This window comes from Bombina bombina, chromosome 1 (genome assembly GCF_027579735.1).
Source record: "Bombina bombina isolate aBomBom1 chromosome 1, aBomBom1.pri, whole genome shotgun sequence".
Lineage (NCBI taxonomy): Eukaryota > Metazoa > Chordata > Amphibia > Anura > Bombinatoridae > Bombina > Bombina bombina.
In genome coordinates, this window is record NC_069499.1 from 376,510,218 (window position 1) to 376,535,376 (window position 25,159).

A 25,159-nucleotide genomic window follows, 5' to 3' on the forward strand; every position below is an offset into this window, starting at 1 on the left:
TTTTTTCTCCAATGATTTCTATGGGGAAATACATGCACACGCACAAGACAACTTAAATTAGGATGTTCTCTCTATTCGGGTTAACACTAGCGCAAAACACGTTTTTTGGAACTTGTAATACAAACAAAACACGACAAGCTCAAAACCTAGAGTAGTTTTAGGGATCACGAAAAACAAAAATACCGCACTAATGTAATTTAGCCCTAAGTCAGGTCCCTTGTCTGCCGCCTTTTATTACACGAGGCCCAATGAGTTATCAATCTATACAACAATGAAACAGGATGCTGAAGCTAGATGATAAATGACCAAAACCTTCCCCCATACTCTTGGGGCTTGATGATATAATCTTCGCCAGCTCAAACCTACTTTTTCTTGCTGACTCTCGCAAGGCTGCCCCCCAGAGCAATGATCGTAAAAAAAGGGGCAGTCCCTGCGAGTGGCGAGATGGCTTCTATTAAAAGTTATGAAGCTCGCTGGATAGGGACACTTCACTCCTTAGTGCAAAGTTAGCAGGAAGCAGGGAGAGCATTTTAAAATTAAAATCCTGCAGCCAATATAACCCACATTATGCTGCTTCCTGCATAGAGCATCTTATATTCACCTATATTTTAGTATGCATTTGTTTTTCTATTGGGGTTATAAGTGTTTGTGTTGACAACTTTTAGTGTGCGAGAAAAAACTGTGAGATCTGCAGTGTGAAAATCTTTATAGAATTACACTGGGATTAAAGAGACATTTTCATATACGCTCATGGAATGCCCATGTTCAGCCCATTTTACGAAAAAACAACAATTACGCTTTGCATTTTGTATTTATAAGTTTAAATTTCTGTGTGATTTTTGCACATCCAGCGTACTACAATTACGATGTACGCTGTGCATATTTAATTTGATTTATTCCTGTGTAAATTACATACAAATTTAATTTTTGGTGAAGAATTTTGTTATGAATTTTGATGCACCTTAACAATACAATTTTCCCCTGCTTATTTTTGTGTGAATGGTTCAAATACTTGTTTTGTATGATGTTTAAAATACAAATTTTATTGTGCATTTTTCATATGAAAATGCAGTATAGGCCCCTTAGCGAGACACCCTATTTTTAGGGTAAAAAGTGACTTTAGATCATTCCACCAGGGAAATAGGACTGGCGAGCATTCTTTAATAATCTCGCCAGCCCAGAGAGCTTTCAATCATCTAGCCCGTGAAGTTAAACCAGATGGTTACATTAATAAATACTTGGTTATATCTAATAAATCAAAAATGTTAAAATATAAACTTCTGGTTATGAATTAAACCCTATGGAAGAAGGAGATTACTTTAAGGGACAGTCCACAATATAATTTTTATTGTTTTAAAACAGTACTTTACAAACTGTGTGTCGTGACACATTAGTGTGTCGGCAGCAGTGTGTAGGTATGTCCCTGCTTCAGCACACATTATTAAAATTTACTTTTTTATTTTTTTATTTTGGTTTCCGACTTTCCGCCTGCCTACTATGCATATCACGTGGTTGACACGTAATTGATACCTAGTGGATCACAGATCATCTTAACCTATTGGCGCAGTTCAGCGGGAAGAGAAACTATTCCCATTGGCTGCACATTGGCTCCTCAATCGTCTAATGACTGCCTGTGTAGTCAGTGAGTTGGACAGCAGTGTGTTTGCAGCTCAGCTTAAACGCTGAGCTGAAGTCAGAAGTCAAAGTGTTGTTTTTTTTGCAGCTAGCTCCCAGTAGTGCATTGCTCGTGCTCTTGATATATGGATAGGAAGTGGAAGCTTAAAACTGCTTGATGATAAAATGCGAGTGTTTTTATCTAATATTTTACCAAATATTCAGAAACGATGTTCATCCCATCAACCTCATACTTGCCATGAAAAAAGTAGTTATTGGTGTTATTAAACTTTTTTTTTACATACTGTTACTTGTAAATACATTCCGTTATTATATAATGTATGTATGTGTCTGTATCTCTTAAAACAATTTAGTTTAACCTCCTGTTTGCTAGTACAACTGAATTACTGTGTTACAAAATGATTTAGGTCTAAAAAGTGTGTCACCAACATGAAAAGTTGGGAAAGCTCTGTTTTAAAAGATAGATAATCCCTTTATTACCCATTCCCCAGTTTTGTCTTCTGACAGCCCCCTGATCACATGACTTTTTATTTATTATCGATTGACTTGCATTTTAGCCAATTAGTGCTGTGTTGTGCTGACTCTTAAATAACTCCATGGGCATAAACACAATGTTATCTATATGGCCCACGTGAACTAGCAGTGTCCTGTTGTGAAAAACAAATTAAAAAGCTTGTGATAAGAGGCTGTCTCTAGTGGCTTAGAAACAGGCAGAAATTTAGAGGTTTAAATGTTATAAAGTATATTAATATAACAATGTTGGTTTTGCAGAGCTGGGGAATGGGTAGTAAAGGCGTTCTATCTTTTTAAACAATAACAACGTTAGTGTTGACTGTCCCTTTAAACAGTTGGGATAACATCTGAAAATGTATTTGGAAAATGTTTTGATACACTAGGAGAACTGATGAAGAACCCCTTAGTTTAATGAGATACTATTTTAAGGAACATCATGAGAATACTGCTGTGTCTACCAAAATTAAACAATTAGTAGCTCAGACATTTGTATAAAATAACATTAGATCCTAGATCTTGTATTAATAGGACAGTATATTCTAAAAGGGATATGAACCCCAAAAGTTTCCTTTTGTGATTCAGACAGAGCATACCATTTTTAAAAAAGCTTCCAATTTAATCTAATATTATCAAATTAGCTTTTTTCATATGGTATTCTTTGTTGAAGAGATGCTTAGGTAGGTGTTCAGAGCACTACATGGCCTGAAACAGTGTTACCATCTAGTGCTCTTGCTAATGGATAACATTTTAGCTAAACTGCTGCCATAAAGTTCTCCATACATGTGCCCACGCCTGAACTTATGTCCATGCTTTTTTACAAAAGATACCAAGAGAATGAAGAAAAATTGATAATAGAAGTAAATTAGAAAAGTGTTCAAAATGTTATTCTGCATTAGAATCATCAATAAAAAATGTGGGTTTCACGTCCCTTTAAATACTTATCTGGGTGTTCTGTTTATGCTTGAGAGTTCTTCAAATTTAAAAAATAAACTAAAACAAGTAATTTTATATTTACCTATTGGTTCTTTCTGATTTTGAAAGAGAATCTTGCTGTTGCTTCCATCCATATTTGCTGCATTTATACTGTTTCCATCCATCCAGAATATCTTTCTGAAGAAAAAATGATACAATCTTTGTAAGAAAAACTGTTTAGAAATAATTAAGAAAACATTTAAAATCTCCTTTGTTTGCTATTTTTAAAAATGTTGCAAAACCTCTATGCTAGAATATATTTTATTTTATTAACACAAAAACTTTAATTGTTCTTGTTTAAACATAGCAGGACAACTATAAATATTGTGTACTTTTCATTGGTCATTATGCAGCATACGGCATAAAAATGTACGTTACAAACGAGTATCTGCAGTTTGTTTGCAAGAAAACTTCATTTGCATTTTCTTGAATTAGATTGAAATGGATTTACAAGATAAACAATAACAATATTTATTGTTTTGTGCTTGTAAGTAAAAAAAAAAACCTATTACATATAGTGCTTACTAAACACATCTTGGTTGTTGTGTAAAAAAAATGTACACCGCAAATTGCCTTTATTAGCTATTGAGTATTTTGAAGAACCTAGGTTACAGAAATAGCTGTTTGGCCTCTCTAGGAAATATAGGAATTAAAAGCAACAATTACTGTTTTTGTTGTTGTTTAATATTCTAAAACCTTTAAAGGAACATGGTATAAAAATGCATTTCTCTAATGTGTTAAACACACAGATACAGTTCTGGTTATGAGCCACAAACCTTGCAGTTCAACACAGTTGGTTACTTGCAGGGTGAAACCACTGCTTTTGAAGATTTGTTCGTCATCTTTTTCAAGCTCTTTATCTATGTATTTAACTCTTTTGTGGGGATTAAACAAATAGCATTTCATGCAAGGAATGCAAAAATTATACATTCTAACAAATAAGAGCATGTCATTTTTGCACTACAATGTCCCTTTAACTTAAAGGGACACTGTACCCAATTTTTTTCTTTTGTCATTCAGATAGAGCATGACATTTTAAGCAACTTTCTAATTTACTCCTATTATCAAATGTTCTTTATTCTCTTGGTATCTTTATTTGAAATGCAAGAATGTAAGTTTAAATGCCGGCCCATTTTTGGTGAACAACCTAGATTGTCCTTGCTGATTGGTGGATAAATTCATCCACCAATCAAAAACTGCTGTCCAGAGTTCTGAACCAAGAAAAAAAGCTTAGATGCCTTCTTTTTCATATAAAGATAGCAAGAGAAAGAAGAAACATTGATAATAGGAGTAAATTAGAAAGTTGCTTAAAATTGCATGCTCTATCTGAATCACGAAAGAAAATTTTTGGGTTCAGTGTCCCTTTAATAGCATAAAAGCTGCAAAATATAAATTATAGAAATAAAGCATAATAAAAAAATCGGAAACTTACCTAGTTTAAAAAAATAAATAATAATAAATAAATAAAATGAAGAACCTCAAGGGAATGTAATTTGTCAATGCTTTGCATGTAATTTTAAGTAAAATAATGTCTAAAAAAAGGTAGTAATTATTTTTAGCTATTAGGAAATAAAATGTCATTAGGTGAATTTATTAAAATTTTCTTAGGAACGACTTAATGCGCCTGAATTTATATAAAAAAATAGATGTAACTTTGCGTAGGCGAGCTAGGGTGTAATAATGATACATTTCGCCTGTAGAAAAAAGCATTTACTCCCTATTTACTCCCTATTTATCACTGTACATCCCTATAAATATTTACGCCGCCATGTTTTGATTATTAAAAAGCATTTTTTAGGTAACTATTTAGCTTATATTTATATTACATAATGTTTCTGTGCTGATTTTTCCATAGCAATAACAGTCTCTTCTTGGTGCTGAGCCTTTGAAAAATTAGTTAAAAGAAGAAAGTACTGCATCACAAGATGTAAAAGCATGTATTATAATGGTGTTCGCCTCAGTCTGTATGGCGAAATATACAACATGAAATTGAAGCCGAAATTTCAGTTTCCTATCTGCGCAAAGCAATGATAAATAAGAAACTGGGCGTATTTGTAAGTCGGGCTGTTAAATTATGCCTATTACTAATGTATATTGTTGCACTTGGCGCGAATGCAAGTGGAGTGCGAAGAAGTTTCTATCAGATTTGTGCACTTATATGTGCAGAGTGCTCTGATGAATATGATAATCAGTTTGTATGCACTATTTTGGACGGAATTAAAGGAGAATGGCTTTGATAAATCTACCCCTAAGTAAAATAAACCAACAGGGATTTTTTCTTTTTTCTTTTCATTTTAGGGATAGTTTGGTAATGACCAAGATTCATTTGCATGATTTAGCTACTAGAAGATGCCTTCAAATAATGCTCCCATAAAAAAGTTAAACCACGTCTACTAAAGTTTAAAATAGCATATAAAAAATAAACAGTCATTACTCAAACATCTTTTGAAAAAAAAAGAAAAAAGAAAAATTGCCAGGCAAGCACTCGTTAATTATCTAATGTGCCAGCTTCCTCATTTGGAACTAGGATATAGCTCATTAAATTATGACTCAGTGACAGATCATCACAGTTGCTAAAATAAAGGAAAAGTTTGAAATGTAAATTACAGTTGCACATTTCCTTCCTCATTCTACCATTGTTAAAATGTTTTATTCTCTCTACTTTTAAAAGTAGAATAACTTAAAAAATACATTTGGGATAAAAATATTTTCCAAAGCTAAATAAAAATAGGAATAATGGTACATTTTAGTAATGTTTTTCCATGGGTAATTTTAAAATGCAATACACTATTTTTATACATGTTCCTTAAAGACTTGCAAAAGATTTTGGGAAAGAACTGCTTTAACAGGTTCAACGTAAATGTAAATACTGTTTGCTTAATATATTAAATGCATAATAGAAATTATTTGTTGTTTTGTTCCTTTTAGTCAATATAAAATATACAAAAGTATATTCTGGTCCAGATAAAAGCGCTTAGTAAAAAATAAAATCATAGTTAACATAATCATACTTTACCCCCTGACTGGGTGAACAGCAAGACATTGAGCTCTGTCAATTCCATGTATCACTGAGGTTTTTAAGGAACCATCCAATCTGGCCACATTAATTTGAGTTTCATCATATTCAGAGCTAACCCAGTACAAATTACGAGATATCCAGTCTACTGCCAGTCCTCTAATACTGTGAGTATCTGCAACATAAAAATGAACACATGGAAAGTAAATTGTAACCTTTGTTAAACAAGAATGTTATTGTGCAGCTTAGATCAAATTCAATTATTACTTTATTATTGCCAAAAGAATGTTCAAGATTGTAATCATATCCCCTATTGTCTCTTTTTGAGGACATTAATAATCATTAATGTCTTACTGCTGAGGAAGTGAAATCCTGCAGCAACAATTATCATTAAATTACACTTACGGTCAATAATAATTCACTAGACTACATGTTGGGGAAAATAAAATTCAGACCTATAGACTAAGGACATGCAAATTAAGATAGTAAATTTGTGCACTTAGGGACGACTTTAAAAATTGTTCTGTCAGGTTTCATGTTCCTAGGGCAATTCCACCTGCAGCTATAATATGTTAATATAAGTCAAAGCACAACAGTAATTAGTCTATAGTTGGTTTTAAAGGGGAAATTAAAAGACATTAGCTGAAGTGTTCTATAGATTTAAAAAGAACCTGTCATGTGAGTGCACATGTACAATGCTACAATACACTTCACAGAGTTCATGCTCATTACAAAGTAAATGCAACAATTCACATCAACTTGTAATTCAGTTGCATGACAAGGAAGGAACTCAGGTAAAACAACATAAAAAGTTGTTTATTTGTGTGAAAAACACATGAAAGATTTTATCTGTTTGTGGAAATCAAATGATAATTTGTAATTTGAAGTTTATTCAGAATAAAATATGCAAACGTGTCCTTTTATGCTTAGTTATATGTAATTGTTTGCAGGGAGCTCTGATAAAGATGCAATGCTGTAAAACAAATTTGTTTTGTTTTTTGTGTGTGCTACTGTCGGTCTTTTTTGCTCATTACATACAATGAAGATCTAAAGTGAGCAGGCAGAACTTTTGAAGTGTGAATAGACATGGATTTGTGAGGAAGAGTATTGTTTATGAATACCCATTGTGGCCCATACAGCTGCATCAGGTGAACATAATTACAAGCCCTTCTTGTTTCCTGCAACAATCAATGTTTCTGGGGAAGTGTAGTGTATTTGACAAAATATATGTCTCCTATTTCTGTCGTTACATATGATTTGTATTTGACACCTTTTTATGTGCATTTGCTTCTATGCTTGATTTTATTAGACTTGTATTATACAAATAATAGTAATAATAATAATAATAATAATTATTATTATTATTATTTAAAGGAGTAGTTTGCATGCAGTTTAATACAAATTTTCCATTTCACATTAAAAAACTGAGAAGATTCTTAATCTCAAGTATGATGGTATTAAAAGATTTTTAAAGATAGTGCTAGATTTACCCACAACTACCTTTCAAATCTATACATTTGTTCTAAAACATTTTCTCTTTAATTGGTCTAGAAATAAATGTTAATGGACAAAAGTTGAACATTTGCTGCTTACAGGGTCATAAACCCACCTATATAATGATTCAGATATACCATACAATTTTAACCAACTTTTTAATTTACTTTTATTATCAAATTTTCTTTATTTTCTTTGTTTTCTGTGTATCCTTTGTTGAAAAGCAGGGAGGCAAGTTCAGGAGCAAACACATATCTGCAGCACTATAGCCTCCATGTACTAAACAGTGTGTGGACAAACTTCTCAACTTGTGAAACTTTATGCATGCCATCATGGCATATGAGCAGCGGATCCTGTTTGGTCTGCTGCCCGTATATGTATAATTACACATTCAAGTTAGCATGTAATGCCTGTCAATTGGGGTGATTTCTCTCTGCCACCTCAGAGGTGGTGGATATTGTAAGAAACATTCGCCTGATGACTGCTGCTTCTTACATTGCAGGAAGCAGGCTTGTATATGCGATTTTGCCCTGCAAGGGCTACGGAGCAGATTGCGCTGCTTTGTACATAGAGCCCTGTATGACAGTAGTTTTACAAGAATATTAAAGACTAGCAAGAGTATAAGATGGCAGAACTATTTCCTGAGCAAAAATGGATTTCCAGCCTATATAAAGATATAATAAAAAGACCATTATTTTTCTTTCACAGGGTCCATAAACAAACGACAACATTTCAAACCCAACAAAAAAAGTCATTTGAAAATCTGATTTATCCTAAACTATATTGAAAACACATTATTAACACATTATTTGATGCTTTACTTTTTGAATTTGATGTATTTTTAAAAAAAATACTCATTTCAAAACTAATGACTGCAACACACTCCAAAAAAGTTGGGACAGTCAGCTGTTACCACTGCGTAACATCACCTTTTCTTTTAATAACACTTATTAATGCTTTTGGGCACTGAAGACACCAGTTGGTTAAGTTTAGCTAACATCATTTCCCCCCATTCATCATTTATGCTTGTCTTCAGCTGCACAACTGTGCAGAGCCTTCGTTGCCTTATTTTGCACTTCATAATGCACCAGACATTTTCAGTCGGAGGTAGGTAAGGATTGCAGGCAGTCTGCTACCACCCGCACTCTCTGCTTATGCAACCATGTTTGTAATCTGAGCAGAATGTGGTTTGGCATTGTCCTGCTGGAAAATGCAGAGACTCCCAAGGAAAAGATGACGTCTGGATGGCAGCATATGTTGCTCCAAAATGTATACATATCTTTTTGCATTAATGGTGCCCTCACAGATGTGCAAGTTACCCATGCCATGGGCTCTGACACACCCCGATACCATGACAGATGCTGGCTATTGGACCTGATGCTGATAATAGCTTGGATGGTCCTTTTCCTCTTCAGCCCGGAGAACACAATGGCTGTTTTTTCCCAAAACTATTTGAAATGTTGACTCGTCAAACCACAAAACAGGATTCCACTGTACTACTGTCCATCTTAGAAGAGACCGAGCCCAGAGAAGTCAGAGGTGCTTCTGGGCAGTGTTGATGTATGGCTTCTGCTTTGCATAGTAAACTCTTAACTTGCATCTGTGGATCCAGGAGTGAATGCTGTTGACTGACAAAGGTTTACCAAAGTATTCCCGAGCCCATGTCAGGATATCCATTACAGACTGATGATGGTTTTTAAGATAGTGACGTCTGAGGGATCAGAGATCACGTGCATTTAGAAGTGGTTTTACGCCTTGCCCTTTACGCAATGAGATTTGACCGGATTCCTTGAAACGTTTAATTATATTGTGCACTGTAGAAGATGAAATGCCCAAAATCCTACCTATTTGTTTTTGGGGAATGTTGTTCTGAAATTGTTAGATTATTCGCTGATGCATCTGTTGGAAGATTGGCAAGCCTCAACCCATCCTTTCTCTTGAAGGACTAGGCCTTTTTTGGATGCTCCTTATATACTGTGATTACAAGATTGTCTCACCTGTTTCATATCACCTTCTTATTTCACCATGTCACATTACTATTAGTCCTAAATTGCCCCTGTCCCAATGTTTTGGAATGTGTTGCAGTCATCAGATTTGAAATGAGTGTATATTTTCAAAAATACATTATATTCACAAAGTAAAATATCAAATAATGTGTTAATAATGTGTTTTTAATATAGTACAGGGTGAATTAAAATTTCAAATGACTTTGTTTTTTGCATTTTCCATACTGTCCCAACTTTTTCAGAATTGGTGTTCTATAAATTTTGTAATATAGTGTACAAAAGAAGAAGGCCGCAGATAATTATTTGCTTTACTTATGGGAAATTAAGTTTATGAGTGGGGCGCGCGATAAATAATCAGCTATTACAAGTGACTGGTTATTGGTACTGTGAGCTCATTGTAGCATTTAGCGCTTATAAAAGTAAGCAGAGATCAGATCTCTGGTTTATTTTATAAATGTGCCCCAAAACCCTCAAAATATAGTGCTATGTATTTTATTAATAAACAAAAATTGTAGAATTTTTATTTTTTCATAAAATAATTGCACCAGCCAGTTTTGGGGGACTAAAGTTGGTGGGTGTGGGGTGTTAGAAAAAAAACTCACACTAAATAGTGCCTTTACTTTGGGGTCTATGGGAACTGTGTGTTCCCAGTGAATAGATATGTATATGCTTATATATATATATTTATGTGTTAATATGTGTATATAATCATATATATATATATACAATTTCCTGTTATTGCTGCGCAACTTATCCCCTTCGCTGCGCTAGTTCTCCTGCTGTGTCTCACAGCATGAGAATGAGGCTCCCATTGGAGCCTATGGAAGCACGCATAGCTTCCTAGCAATGCGAATGTGAACGCATAGCTTCCTAGCAATGCATATGTGAGGTTGAATTTGCATTGCAGGCCACTTCGAATACTAGCGCACAATTTTTATTTGATAATTAAAAATAAAATGTAAAAAAAATTTGCTATTTCATATTTTTCCAAAGGTAGATAAACTGTAAAACACTGGATCAGAGCTTTTTTGAATTATATATCCTATATAAACTATATATACTTTAATTCAATGGTAAGATCTTTTTGTCTGTAGACACAGTTGAAAACAGATCATAGTCACAACACAGCATAGCAGAATGCTGCATTGCTTGATAAAACGGTGATACACAATATAGCCCACATTTAAGAAAGACTAGGCAAACAGGGGTGTATATCTTCACCCTTGTCCTTCCAGCATCACATCTAGCGGGTAGCAATCCGCTGCCCTCATTTAACATTGCACACTATTGCAAGTGTGCAACCTTACCCCGGGTGAACTGACATAGACAACAAAACAGTTTGTGTGATGGCGACTGCTTCTTAACTCTCGGCTGCAGGCTCGTTCATGCAAACCTGCAGCCAAAAGGGCTCTGAAGCTCAAATCGGAGCTTCATAAATAGAGCCCTATATCTGCATCTATGCTGTGTTCGGACAATCACACAGAAAAATAATAAATATAATGTAATTCTGTAGCCAAGCAAATAATATGAGAAACTATGGGGATAAAACAGAATTTGAGAGCATGACATTTCCATGCCTTTTAAATCTGTATTTTATATAAGATGAAATAAATGCTGAAGAAAAAGAATGATTCATAAAAATGATTTACTTTTCAAAATGTTTGTTAAATACAAAGTAAAGTACTCACATACAGTTTACTAGAAGATTATAACGTTTATAGCACAAAACAATCAATAAGATGCCTACAATGTTTAAGACAGCCTATTATAATAGCTGGATGCAGCTCTTTCAATGCAGAGAGAATGTCCTATCATTAAGCTCAAGCTTACACATTTATTCTGCTTAGATTGATGTTGAAAATTACAGGTATACCTCCTGAAATGACGGTTTCTAAGCCAGTTCCATTAATGAAAGCTCGTTTGATTGTCTGAGTCTTTATATCAGTCCAATACAACCGTTCTTCTGCTGCATCAAAATCCACCACGGTAACATCATCAATGTCAGGCACTGTAAAAGCTGTGATAAAATTGAAGTATGGATTGTCTATGTCCACACCTCGTATTTCTGATCGTCTTGCATACACCAAAAATTTCTTCCATTCTGCCAGAGGGAAAAAAAACAACAACAAAAAACCTGATATTTATATATATATTTAGGAGGAAAGAAAAAACAATTAAGTGCACATTTTAACATCCATTTTAAAAACAATTATAGACATGATTGAAAGACAGGACACTTTTGTTATGCATTATTCTCTATTTACTACTTTACAGCACCAAAAACAGTAATGAAAAGGTTAACATTGAAAACATTGATAAAGGAAACAACCAGTAAAAATGGATTAGACTTTTAAATAACAGCCACCTACTGCCAACCATTGTCTCCTTGAAAAATAAGTGCACTGCTTATATAAATGATAGGTGGGATTCCGTCCTTGAAAAATAAGTGCACTGCTTATATAAATGATAGGTGGGATTCCGTCCTTGAAAAATAAGTGCACTGCTTATATAAATGATAGGTGGGATTCCGTCCTTGAAAAATAAGTGCACTGCTTATATAAATGATAGGTGGGATTCCTTACTGTAAAATATGTTTTGAGAAACCCGGAGTTATATAATCATCATACAAGGCAAATTATAACTTATTTTTTAAAACATGATTCTGTTTCTTCATCATGTTTAGCTAGATTAGTTAGATGTGTCATATAATAGGTAGGCACTCATAATTGCCTCTTATTTGGTAAGAGATGCCTCTGCATCTATGGTCATTATTTGAAGTGTTTACTTACAAGGTACAATATATTTTTCAGTTAGGCTAGATAATGGCAATGCATTAAAGATAACCTTTTAAATATGAAGGATGACTTAGATACATGCTTTGATGTAATTGCTTGATGCAGATGGTATGTCTAAGACTTTTTTCAAGTCCTCCACTTGGTCGTTGTCTAGGGTATAAGTGATATAGTGCTTGATGACATCGCACAATTCAAAAAAGGAGTTGATGATTCTCTTCAAAATGGAGGCAAATCGAAGGTGACCAATTGACAGCCCATGGGCCACATTTGGCTCACTGTCACTGTACTAGTTTTTACGTCCCAAGAAAAAAGCTGAAAGCAGGCAGAGGGTACCCAGCAGCCTTACCTAAGTCTGGCTCTGTGATAAGACATTTTTAGAAAATAAATTTCTATTTGTGTGTTTAATAGCCAATAATATTATAGGTGGCCTTTAAGCCCTCTAAATGGGACCCCAATGTGTTAGGAAGCTGTCAATAAATTAATCAATATTAGAAAATGTGTTCACTTGTCATACTGGAAACCAGAGATTTTTTTAAGGAGGGATATTTTGCAGACTTATTATACTTGGCCACTGATTTTTCACATTTGTTTTGCATATTTTTCATAAACTTTCTTAAAGAGAAGTTGAATGCTCTGCAGTTTATTTTCTCAAGAATAGAGCATCTCTTGAGTTTATACATGTATACATATCAATAAAATTCAGAGGATTTGCTATTGAAATGCCATCTTATACTTGGAACAATGGCAAAATAATGCAACTGACTTTAAGAGAGTAATTTTCTCCTTTTCATGTAATTGGCAAGAGTCCATGAGCTAGTGACATATGGGATATACAATCCTACCAGGAGGGGCAAAGTTTCCCAAACCTCAAAATGCCTATAAATACACCCCTCACCACACCCACAATTCAGTTTTACAAACTTTGCCTCCCATGGAGGTGGTGAAGTAAGTTTGTGCTAAGATTTCTATGTTGATATGCGCTTCTCAGCATTTTGAAGCCCGGTTCTCTCAGAGTACAGTGAATGTCAGAGGGATGTGAAGGGAGTATCACCTATTCAATGCAATGATTTTCCTAACGGGAGATCTTTTTCATAGGTTCTCTGTTATCGGTCGTAGAGATTCATCTCCTACCTCCCTTTTCAGATCGACGATATACTCTCATATTCCATTACCTCTACTGATAACTGTTTCAGTACTGATTTGGCTATCTGCTATATGTGGATGGGTGTCTTTCGGTAAGTATGTTTTTATTACTTAAGACACCTTCAGCTATGTTTGGCACTTTATGCATAAATATATGTATTGTACTTATATGTGCCATGAGTCAGGTTTATGTATTTCCTTTTGCAGACTGCCAGTTTCATATTTGGGGAAAATCATATTTAGGAAATATTTTTTTCTTACCTTGGGTTTAGTCTTTTTTCAAATTGACTGTTTTTTTTTCTTTTAATTTTGCAGGCAAAATTAGGCCAGCGAGGGCGCAAAATGCCAAAGTTTATTGCGTCATTCTTAGCGCGGGAATTTGTTGGTGTGAAGGTACCTCCGATGATGCAAATCCGTCATTTCCGGCGCCTTAGTTGACACCGAATTCCTTGCACAAGGTTGTGTCATTGTGTGTGTCATTTCCGGATGTTGTTAGCGCAAAAAAAATTCAGTTACATTGTGCGTCATACTTGGCGCCAAATAATTTCATTATTTAAAACCCCATTCCTATATGCATCTTGCCTTTTTTCAATTTCAGAGGGCTATGCTGTTTGCATTTTTTTCCCATTCCTGAAACTGCCATATAAGGAAATTGATAATTTTGCTTTATATGTTGTTTTTTCTCTTACATTTTGCAAGATGTCTCAATCTGATCCTGTCTCAGAAATCACTGTTGGAACCCTGCTGCCTGATAACAGTTCTACCACAGCTAAGTGCATTTGTTGTAAACTTGTGGAGATTATATTTCCAGCTGTGGTTTGTAATAGTTGTCATGATATACTTTTACATGCAGATAATGTGTCCATCAGTAATAGCACATTGCCTGTTGCTGTTCATTCAACATCTAATGTACAAGATATACATGTGAATTTAAAAGAATTTATTGCTGATTCTATTCAGAAGATTTTGTCTGCCATCCCGCCTTCTAATAAACGTAAAAGGTCTTTTAAAACTTCTCATAAAGTTGATGAAATTTCAAATGACCGAAAACATACTGAATTATCCTCCTCTGATGAGGACTGTTTTGTGCAGGCTTTGGTTTGCATCAAGCCTGTCAATAAAACAATCTCTCCTCATTGGAGTCTTAATTTGGTTTTGAAGGCTTTACAGGCTCCTCCTTTTGAGCCTATGCATTCTTTGGACATTAAACTACTTTCTTGGTAAGTGTTGTTCCTTTTGGCCATCTCTTCTGCTAGAAAAGTTTCTGAATTATCTGCTCTTTCTTGTGAATCTCCGTTTCTGATTTTTCATCAGGATAAGGCGGTTTTGTGGACTTCATTTAAATTCTTACCTAAGGTTGTGAATTCTAACAACATTAATAGAGAAATTATTGTCCCTTCCTTGTGTCCTAATCCTAAGAATTCTTTGGAGAGATCCTTACATTCTTCGGATGTGGTAAGAGCTTTGAAATATTATGTTGAAGCTACTAAAGATTTCAGGAAGACTTCTAGTCTATTTGTTATCTTTTCTGGTTCTAGGAAAGGTCAGAAGGCTTCTGCTGTTTCCTTGGCTTCGTGGTTAAAGCTTTTGATTCATCAAGCTTATTTGGAGTCAGGTCAAGCCCCGTCTCAGAGAATCACAGCTCATTCTACTAGATCAGTCTCAACTTCATGGGCTTTTAATAATGAAGCTTCAGTTGATCAGATTTGCAAAGCAGCAACTTGGTCTTCTTTGCATACATTTACTAAATTCTACCATTTTGATTTATTTGCTTCTTTAGAAGCAGTTTTTTGGTAGAAAAGTTCTTCAGGCAGCTTTTTCAGTTTGATTCTTCTGCTTATGTTTTAAGTTTTTCTTTTCATTTATGAGAATAAACTTACATTTTGGGTTGTGGATTAATTTTTATCAGCAGAAAATGGCTGTTTTTATTTTATTCCTCCCTCTCTAGTGACTCTTGCATGGAGTTCCACATCTTGGGTATTGCTATCCCATATGTCACTAGCTCATGGACTCTTGCCAATTACATAAAAGAAAACATAATTTATGTAAGAACTTACCTGATAAATTCAGTTCTTTCATATTGGCATTGGCAAGAGTCCATGAGGCCCACCCTTTTTATAGTGGTTATGAATTTTTTGTATAAAGCACAATTATTTCCAAATTGCTTTGCTGATGCTTTTTACTCCTTTATCACCCCACTACTTGGCTATTCATTAAACTGAATTGTGGGTGTGGTGAGGGGTGTATTTATAGGCATTTTGAGGTTTGGGAAACTTTGCCCCTTAGGGTAGGATTGTATATCCCATACATCACTAGCTCATGGACTCTTGCCAATATGAAAGAAATTAATTTATCAGGTAAGTTCTTACATAAATAATGTTTTTGGTCACCTAAAATGTTGGAAAATATGATTTAAAGTTTGACAGATATAGCAACATAAATGTAATAAATAAGTCATTCAATAACAATTCTTAATTATGTTTAAATCAACATTTATTTTATACTGTATAAAAAGAAACAGACTTATATATTTAATAAAGTAATAAGCACTACCATACTCAGACTCTTTTTCAATATATCTGCAAGCATTCCAGAAATAAATGATATAAAATATACTTACAATAAAATTTTAGCTTACCAACTGGAGTAACTTAACACACTGCATAAAACATTATCAAGACAAACAGATGTACTCAGTGGTAAAATTTGATGCAATTGGGAAAGATTATTTTAACATCAGGGACAGCATTTGAATATATATCAGTGAACTTTTTCCCATTGACCAAATTAGACTATTTATATAGTTATCTGCAGAAGCAGAAGCTGTGTTTTGGCCATATTTTACAGAATTGGCCATTGGGATTTGTGACTATAAGCCAAGAAATGTTATAAATGGATAACCTAAATGACAGAAACCTGGCTAAATATTAACTGTGCCCTTAAATAGCTTTTTGATTCTGACAACCTATAAACACACATTCTGCTCACTTGCTTTGGGAGTTTAAAGACCCATCATACGCTATGCTATCAAAATTATACAAAATAAAATGTTATGTGTTAAAATGTTTAAGCACATCAAGTATTAAACTACAATACTATGATCATGTTCTGTGCTTGCTCCTAGCACAGTGCATTTAAAGACAACATTAGCATTTGCTGTGATAAGGTCAGTGACATCTGATGGACAGGCACCTTGGGACATGCTCTAAGTATACTTTACTGACACAAAAACCAATGATGTGGGTTTGATAGTTCTGCACTTTGCTGAGTGCTCGTGATAGTAATCAGACTAAATTGTATGAATGCAAGAAATGAATTTCAAAGCAATAGTGATTCCAATATTCAAAGCAAAAATAAAGATAATGTTAAGCTGAAAATAGGTTTTTTATTTTGTTTAAAAAAATAAAAAGTGAACCATCTAAAAATGTATGTAAATGAATACACTTTTCAAAACAAGCATATTTAATTACTATTTGTGGAAGACTCAGCAGAACTACAACAATCTGGGGTGCACTTCAAAGGATCAGATAATAATTTCTAGCAAAAGGATAATGCTATCTATCTATCTGTCTGTCTGTCTGTCTGTCTGTCTGTCTGTCTGTCTGTCTGTCTGTCTGTCTGTCTGTCTGTCTGTCTGTCTGTCTGTCTGTCTGTCTGTCTGTCTGTCTGTCTGTCTGTCTGTCTATCTATCTATCTATCTATCTATCTATCTATCTATCTATCTATCTATTAGACATAAGCCAATATTAAACTAAATGTTTATATTTTTTTCAACATGTGTTGCTCAAATTATCTTTAAATCAAATTATGTTAAATTGTGCAATTAATTTGTGCTTTTTGGATAACTTAAAAGGGACACTCAAGTCAAAATAAACTTTCATGATTCAGATAGAGCAGCAGTTTTAAAACACTTTAAAATTTACTTCCATTATCAAATTTTGTCTTTTTATTTACACACTTTCTGGGAAACAAGATCCTACTGAGCATGTGCACAAGCTTACAGGGCATGTGTATACCAGTCTGTGATTGGGGGATGTCTGTCACATGATACAAGGGGCCAGAAAATGTGAGAAAAAATAAATTTGTCAGAAAAAAGTCTACTGCTTATTTGAAATTCAGAGTAGGTGTTAAATCACTGTCTTTCATTGTGTACTTGTTAATTACTGCATTGAGTGGTCCTTTAAGTAACATTTATAAATAATAAAAACTTCTAATATTGCAAAGAATTGCACTGTTTTCATCCAGATACTTCATATTGCCACCTGGCTATCAAATATCAAATATATGTGGGTGAGCACAATGGTAAAGTGGTCTATTCTGTGTGTGTTTATGAAAGGGACTCTATACACACACACCTAGGAGAAAAGACATATAAAGATTACTGGAATATTTATTGACATGCATATTATCATCTTTAAATGTTTTCAGGAAATATTTTACCATGGCAAGTCTTTTTATCAGATGATAACTTCATAAGATGAGGACATGCACATGCTGCAGTTCTGTTGAAATTGATCAAGCACAGATGGGAGCACGGCCCCTTTCCATTATTGGCAGCACAAGGATTAGGAGCTGAAATCATAAAAATATATATATATCTTTAAACCAGATATTTAAAGCATGAATTGTAATATGTAATATAGACAAGTATTTTCATGTTTATGTGGTTACTAATATTGTAAAACAAAATAATTAAGAAAACAGTACCATAAATGTGTTATGAACAAAGACTGACCTCTTACAAAATGTAGTAATCAATGCATAATCTTTAAAATATCGAAACAATTCCAGCCTTTTCAGCCATTTTTTATTTTTTTTGTATTTACCCTGTTCACTAAAGCTCATTAATTACCCACCCTGTATGATGGTCTCACTGCAACAAAAGCCAAGCCCTAGTTGTATAAATATATTGTGTAATTCTTATATGTGACACTTAAATATGAAAATCATTTCATATGAAAAAATATATAGAACTGATGATTAAAGCAAAGCATTTATCTTGCATGCACTCGCTGTGTCCACTTTCTTATTAATAAGTGTGTTATAAAACTCAAGAGAGTTGTGTAAAAAGGCATTTTGTAAGAGGTCAGTCTAGATTATGCATTGATTACTACATAACAACATTGTCTAAAAACCTGAGTAACACCTTTTGTGAAACCTCATTTTAGTGTTCATTAGTGCAATAAACTGCAGGTGCCATATTTTGAACTTAGCGTTGCCAGATGTTACCTACAAAAATAATGGTCAGCCAGTGAATAATTTGAAGAAAGTGGTCGGTGGGATCAGGATCAGATCTAGATTGGATTATATTGGCCTACATTCCCTGGGAGTTATATGCCTGTATAGGACCTCAGATCCTGCCCGTTACCACCTATCAACAAAATGTACCCATGGGACCCCAGATAAAAAACTTCTTCTTGCAGTCGTTGACAGTTAAAAGTTCATATTAGAGCCCATATTTGAGGCCATGGGGGCCGATTTATCATGTCCACCCTACATTGATAAATGCCGACAGCATATGCTGTTGGCATTTATCAATGCACAAGCATTTCGTGTGAAATGCTTGTGCAATACCACCCCTTGCACATTTGCGACCAATCGGCTGCTAGCAGGGGGTGTCAATCAACCCAAACATATCCAATCAGGGTGATTGCTGACCGTCACCTCAGAGGAGGCGGAAGAGTTAAGGTGCAGCGGTCTTATGACCGCTGCTTCTTAACTTACGTTTCTGACGAGCCGGAAAGTACGGGGATAGATAGCAGCATCTGCTGCTTGGTAAATCTACCCCCATAAATTACGTTTTCCAGGATTTCTTTTATTTAATTTTGCTTTGGAATATGCAGTCAGTGTTACTTAGAAGCTTCCCAATTAAATGCCACTTTGTGACTTCCCAATTAAATGCCACTTTGTGACTTCCCAAGTAAATGCCACTTTGTGACTTATTGAGTAAATTGGTCATGGTTAAATGACACCATTTTTATTTTCACTACTGACAGTTAAATCACTTGTTTTCAGTAGAGATCTATTTATTGAGTATTAAACAGTGAATATACATAGAAAAAAAGAGATAAGATTTTAATTGTACAAATGACAAACATACCCATGACAACATGACATTTAGTTAACTATAAAAAATGGAGGGCAGCTTGTAAATAGACAACCAGAGAGAGCTTAGAACCAAATATTGATTATCATCCTCACAGAGCTGCTTTCAACTTGGATAAAAAGATAACTCACAGATGTTTAAAGGTGTTTAGGCAACTAAATATATACAGGAGGTGCAGTAAAACTGATATTAAGAACATAACTTATTAAAATGTATTAGCATAGGACTCACTTATGGGGTTTGCCTTGGTGTGCGATGTAACCTCACATACTTTGGCCAAAATATTGTGCAAATAAAAAAAAAAAAAAAAAAACAACAACATTTTTTTCACATATATTTGGTAATGGAGTTCCGGTAGCTGTTTTATATATAGAAAATGCTAGCCAAGATGTTTACATAATAAAACCTTGCAACCCTTTTGTAATCTATGAGAAAGTAACTACCAGTTACAGTAAATAAGAAAAGCTTTTTTTATTTATTTGTTGACCCAAGTGTAAGAAAACCTGACGCTTATGGCATGTGCAAGTTAGGTTGCTGAATAAATTAAAGAAAGAAACCAAAACCAGTCAAGCTTAGTTTTTACATTTAAATTAAAGGGTTATTCCAGCCAAAATTGAAAACCACATAGGTGCCTTTCGGTATTGAACAGAAGTAATTTTGTAATATACATGCATTAGCAAAAATGCTTCTAATCTAAGCTATAGCTGTTTCAAAAGTGTATTTAAGAATGCACCGTGCACCAGCATTTTAAACACAACACTTGTTCGGAGAGCCTAAGGTGCTTGCACCATCTGGTAATGACTCAATTTGTTAATTGCTGACATGATACAAGTACCACTGATGATCTGAGCAGCTGCATTTTTTAAAAATGGGTGCAGTGAAAATATCTAGCTATGCTTCACATGAACGTGCAGAGAAAAATGTTAACACTTAAACAGTTATAACTCTTAATAGAAGCATTTTTTGCCAATACATGTACATTGCAAATATGTTTCTCTTCAAAGATGCAATAAATCTACGTGCATTTATATTTTGACTGGAATGTCCCTTTAAGTTTAAATAATAAAGATTGATGTTTAACCTCTTAAGGACATATGACAGAATTTTTCCGTCATAAAACAATTGAGCAAACTGAAAGCTGTGTCCTTAAAGGGTTTATATCCCTCTTTATAATAAACTATTTATAAACAATCATCTATGTTATTTTCTTAAAAGGACATGGAACCCATTTTTTCTTTCTTTCATGATTCAGATAGCACATGCAAATTTAAACCACTTTTCAATTTTTTTCCTATTATCTAAATTATTATTATTTTTTTGTCTTGGTATCCTTTGTTGAAAAGGATACCTAGGTAGGCTCAGGAGCTGCTTATTGGTAGCTGCACATGTATGTTTAATGTTATTGGCTCATTGTTGCGTTCAACTAGCTCTGCGTAGTGCATTGCTGCTCCTTCAACAAGGGGTAGCAAGTTAATGAAGCAAATTAGATAATAGAAGTAAAATTGAAAATTGTTTAAAATTACAAAATCTATCCGAATCATGAAATAATTTTTTGGGGTTTTATGTACCTTTAACTATGTGACATATGAGGAAACAGTCAACATTGCCTTTAAAGTTATGCATTGTAAAAATCTTTCACATTTAATTTTAAAACTGGCTTTTTGTAGCAATCTAAAACAGTTTTATCAGCTTGGTAAAATGTAAAATGAAATGTTGCAATATTTGCAATATTTATGTCATGCTAAGATGAATAAAAATTGCCATCAGTGATGTTTAAAAGTGTACTCAATTTTAAAAATGATATAATTAGAACTTGATATATACACATATTAAAAATATGCGCATAAAGACTATCGATAAAGGGAGCCTCATGTAGTATATGCAAACTAGAAAAAATATAATGAGGACTGATAAAAGTTGCTAGATAATTGTCTTTTCTACTGATAGCATTATTTATATGCTATATAAACCAGAAATAAGCCTTGACCCAAAGCTATCATGTAACTATTTATTGTTACTTAACCCCTTAATGACTAATGACCAAATTATTTTGTCATGGAACATTGAGCAAATTGAAGCTATGTCCTTAAGGGGTTAAACGTTACACTGTAATAATATAAAGAAATCCCAGGCTCCAGCGAATCAAAAGTGGGCTTTATTCAAAGTGTGGGGGAGCCAACAAAAAAATAGCAACGTTTCAGGTTCAAAACTAACCCTTATGCTCCTTTTGATTCGCTGGAGCCTTGGATTTATTGATATTATTGTGGGCTTGGTAAGCCTACTCCGTGCGAAGTGTTTAGTGCTGTATCCTATTTTGAATGTGTATACTGTAATAATATGACAACATTAAGTATAATATTGGGGTACATTTAGGGCCCGATGTTAAAAGCATCATGAAAATAGCAATATTTTAAAAAGGTAGCCATCTTGCAATTGAGATTAGCCGTTAAATGTGTAAAATCTGTGTTTGGAGGCAGTCTCACTAAGAGGCATTTAACAATACTTCTTTGTGGAAGGAGATGCTTCTATTACACTGGTGGAATTTTAACACCTGCAATGAAGGTGCAATTTAAATGATACCTTTACACAGTATGAATTGGCAATACAATTTCCATGCTTAAACAGAACCTTAAAGGGACATTAAACCCAACATTTTTCTTTCATTATTCAGATAGACAATACCATTTTAAACAACATTCCAATTTACTTCTATTATCTAATTTGCTTCATTCTTTGTTTACGAAATAGCAATGCACATAGGTGAGCCAATCACACGAGGCATCTATGTGCAGCCACCAATCAGCAGCTACTGAGCCTATCTAGATATGCTTTTCAGCAAAGGCTATCAAGAGAATGAAGCAAATTAGGTAATAGAAGTAAATTAGAAAGTTGTTTAAAATGGCATGCTCTTTCTAAATCATGAAAGAAAAAAATTGGGTTTAATGTCCTTTTAACTCCTTCTTAAACAGAACATTAACTACAATAGTGAAACTAGGACATGAATAATACACAGTTTGTGGGAGTATTCTACATATGTATAAACTGTATTATGTATATAAATTATAATGTATATATGTATAAGAATTATATTGTAAAATGCTAAAATAAGTGTGTAAAATTTTTTTGTGATTTAAATAAGTGTTTTTGTGTGTTTTTTAGTAAGATTTAATGTTCTGGATATTAAAATCCCACAGAATACAGTAGCCACATTTTTTTTCGCTTTACCAAGTGTGTTTTTTTAACTTTGCATTGTGTAAAACATGTCTTTGGGATTTAACAAGTTCATTATTATTCTATATTTTTAGCTAATAATTTAACACGGTACAGAATGTGTTTAAATAATATTGTGACCGCATTGTAACAAATGTGTTATTAAGAGGCACATGCATTATAATGCTCAAAAAGCCCCCAATGATTTTGCATGATTTCTCTCCAGACCAATAAGATTTTTGATCACCAGGCCACCAGTGAAAAACCACGACTTAAAGGGATACTAAACCCATTTTTTTCTTTCATGATTCAGATAGCTCATGCAATTTTAAACAACTTTCTAATTTACTCCTCATCAATTTTCTTTGTTCTCTTGCAATCTTTATTTGAAAAAGCAGGAATCTAAGCTTAGGAGAAATCTCATATTTGGTTCAGAACGCTGAGTAGTGCTTACTGATTGGTTCCTACATTACATAATTCGGGTTTCATGTTTTAGGTCTAATGCGAGTTTTGGGTTAGCGCAAATGCAAAATTTCTTATCTAAAGACGCGTTATTGAAATAATAAATATATTTTTTTTGTTAATATTTAATATTTCAATAACGTGCCGTAACAAACTTTTCATGTGCACTAACATGACACCACAGTAGTTCTAAATCACGAAACCAGAAGCTTGTTACGCATATTTTACATTACAATGTTCTTCACATAGAAATGTTTTTCATTTTTATTATTACATATACAGTATATTTGTGTATATATACTGTATGTATATATATATATATATATATTGAAAGGAAATTTGAAAAGCAGGTCTTTCATTTAAAAAATATTTTTTAGTTGTCAGAACACAACAAATAAAGGTCTAATACATTGTAAATTAGATTCTGCAATACCTAACAATTTCTTATCTAGCTGTTTTCATGAAAAAAGTAATGGAAAAAAAAAAACGTATATTGGTAGACTTATGATAAGTAAAAGAAAAGATAAAATTCTAGAAACGATTTCAGCTGCTACAATTATTGCCAGTTTTTCCTCTGTCCTCATATTTCGCCATTGTATAGTATTTCACATTTATATCATGCAGTCAGTATGATAGTATCGTTATATTGATTTTTTTCCCAAAAGATAAAAAAATAAATAATAAATAAATAAAAAAAACCAGAGGATATAGATTTCTTCTAAATGTCTATTGCATCCTTCAGAAATCATATACTCACTGACAAATATTGACATGTATGCCAAAAGTTGGAAAATGTATGCTTTCAAGACAAATATTATTCAGTTCTTGCACATGTGAAAAGAGTCTTGAAACTTGTTAAAACATTTATATGAACCTGTTATAATGATTCTTTTGTGAGAAAACCTTGGCCAACTGATTAGCACTTTTGAATATTTATCTTAATAATATTTCATGCTAAATGTATCTGAATTATTTAAATGTGTATTTTAATTTTTAGTAATTTGAATTTCTAATTTTTTATTCAATTTCTATTTTTTTTCTAAAAGCCTCATTAAAATAAAAGGGGTATAAAGCCCCCCTCCCCAAAAAAATATATATATTTAACTTTACATTTGTAATATTTCTGAAGATTTTGAGAATTTTCAATGTAAACATAAAACAGTAGCTTTTTTTTGTTAGTATTTATGTTTGAAAAGACTTGTGCCAGGATGACAGACAAAAGTAGTTATTAAAAATATATTTCCATAGATAAATACATAAAAATATAACAACATTCAGATATAGTAAAGCCATTTCTTAGAAAACCAATACTCTGGGGTGGCAGATATCATTCCGAAAAACAAAATTATTTGTCTTCGCAATAAATCCAAACTTTTGGCAATGGTATATTTCTATATATTATAGAGAGTCAACAGTGAAGTCTTTGTTAACACCATTTTGTAACGTAGTCTGCTTTTAGCTTGGCTGACATTTTGGATTATGCAAAGGAGAAAAAGAGAATAGATTATAAGAGCACCTAACTAAAGTCTTACAATCTCCAGTTTCTCATATCTTACGGCTAGATTATGAGTCTTGGATTATGAGTAAAAAAGGCTCATAACGCTGCTTTTTTACTACTGCTGCTATTATTATGAGTCTTGCAGATTTAGGGGCACCGCACACTTTTTTGGCCTTACCGCAAATCAATTTACGAAATTTGCGTATAGTCTATTTTCAATGGGACTTCCATAGCGCCGGTATTACATGCTTGTCCTGGGAGGCCAAAAAGTTAGCAGTACACCCCTTCCCGTCAAGATTCGTAACGCAT

General features: G+C 33.6%; 1 protein-coding gene across 1 annotated transcript in view; it reads right to left on the minus strand.

Moving 5' to 3' along the window:
• The window catches only part of LRP1B (LDL receptor related protein 1B), a 2,715,774-nt gene that overhangs the window by 976,260 nt on the left and 1,714,355 nt on the right, over nucleotides 1–25,159 (minus strand). Inside the window, exons 29-32 of the mRNA XM_053698264.1 lie at nucleotides 18,015–18,146; nucleotides 11,510–11,737; nucleotides 6,137–6,311; nucleotides 3,164–3,258 (exon numbers count right to left, since the gene is read on the minus strand). Of these exons, the coding sequence (XP_053554239.1) occupies nucleotides 3,164–3,258; nucleotides 6,137–6,311; nucleotides 11,510–11,737; nucleotides 18,015–18,146 (630 nt within the window). The remainder of the gene's footprint in view (nucleotides 1–3,163; nucleotides 3,259–6,136; nucleotides 6,312–11,509; nucleotides 11,738–18,014; nucleotides 18,147–25,159) is intronic.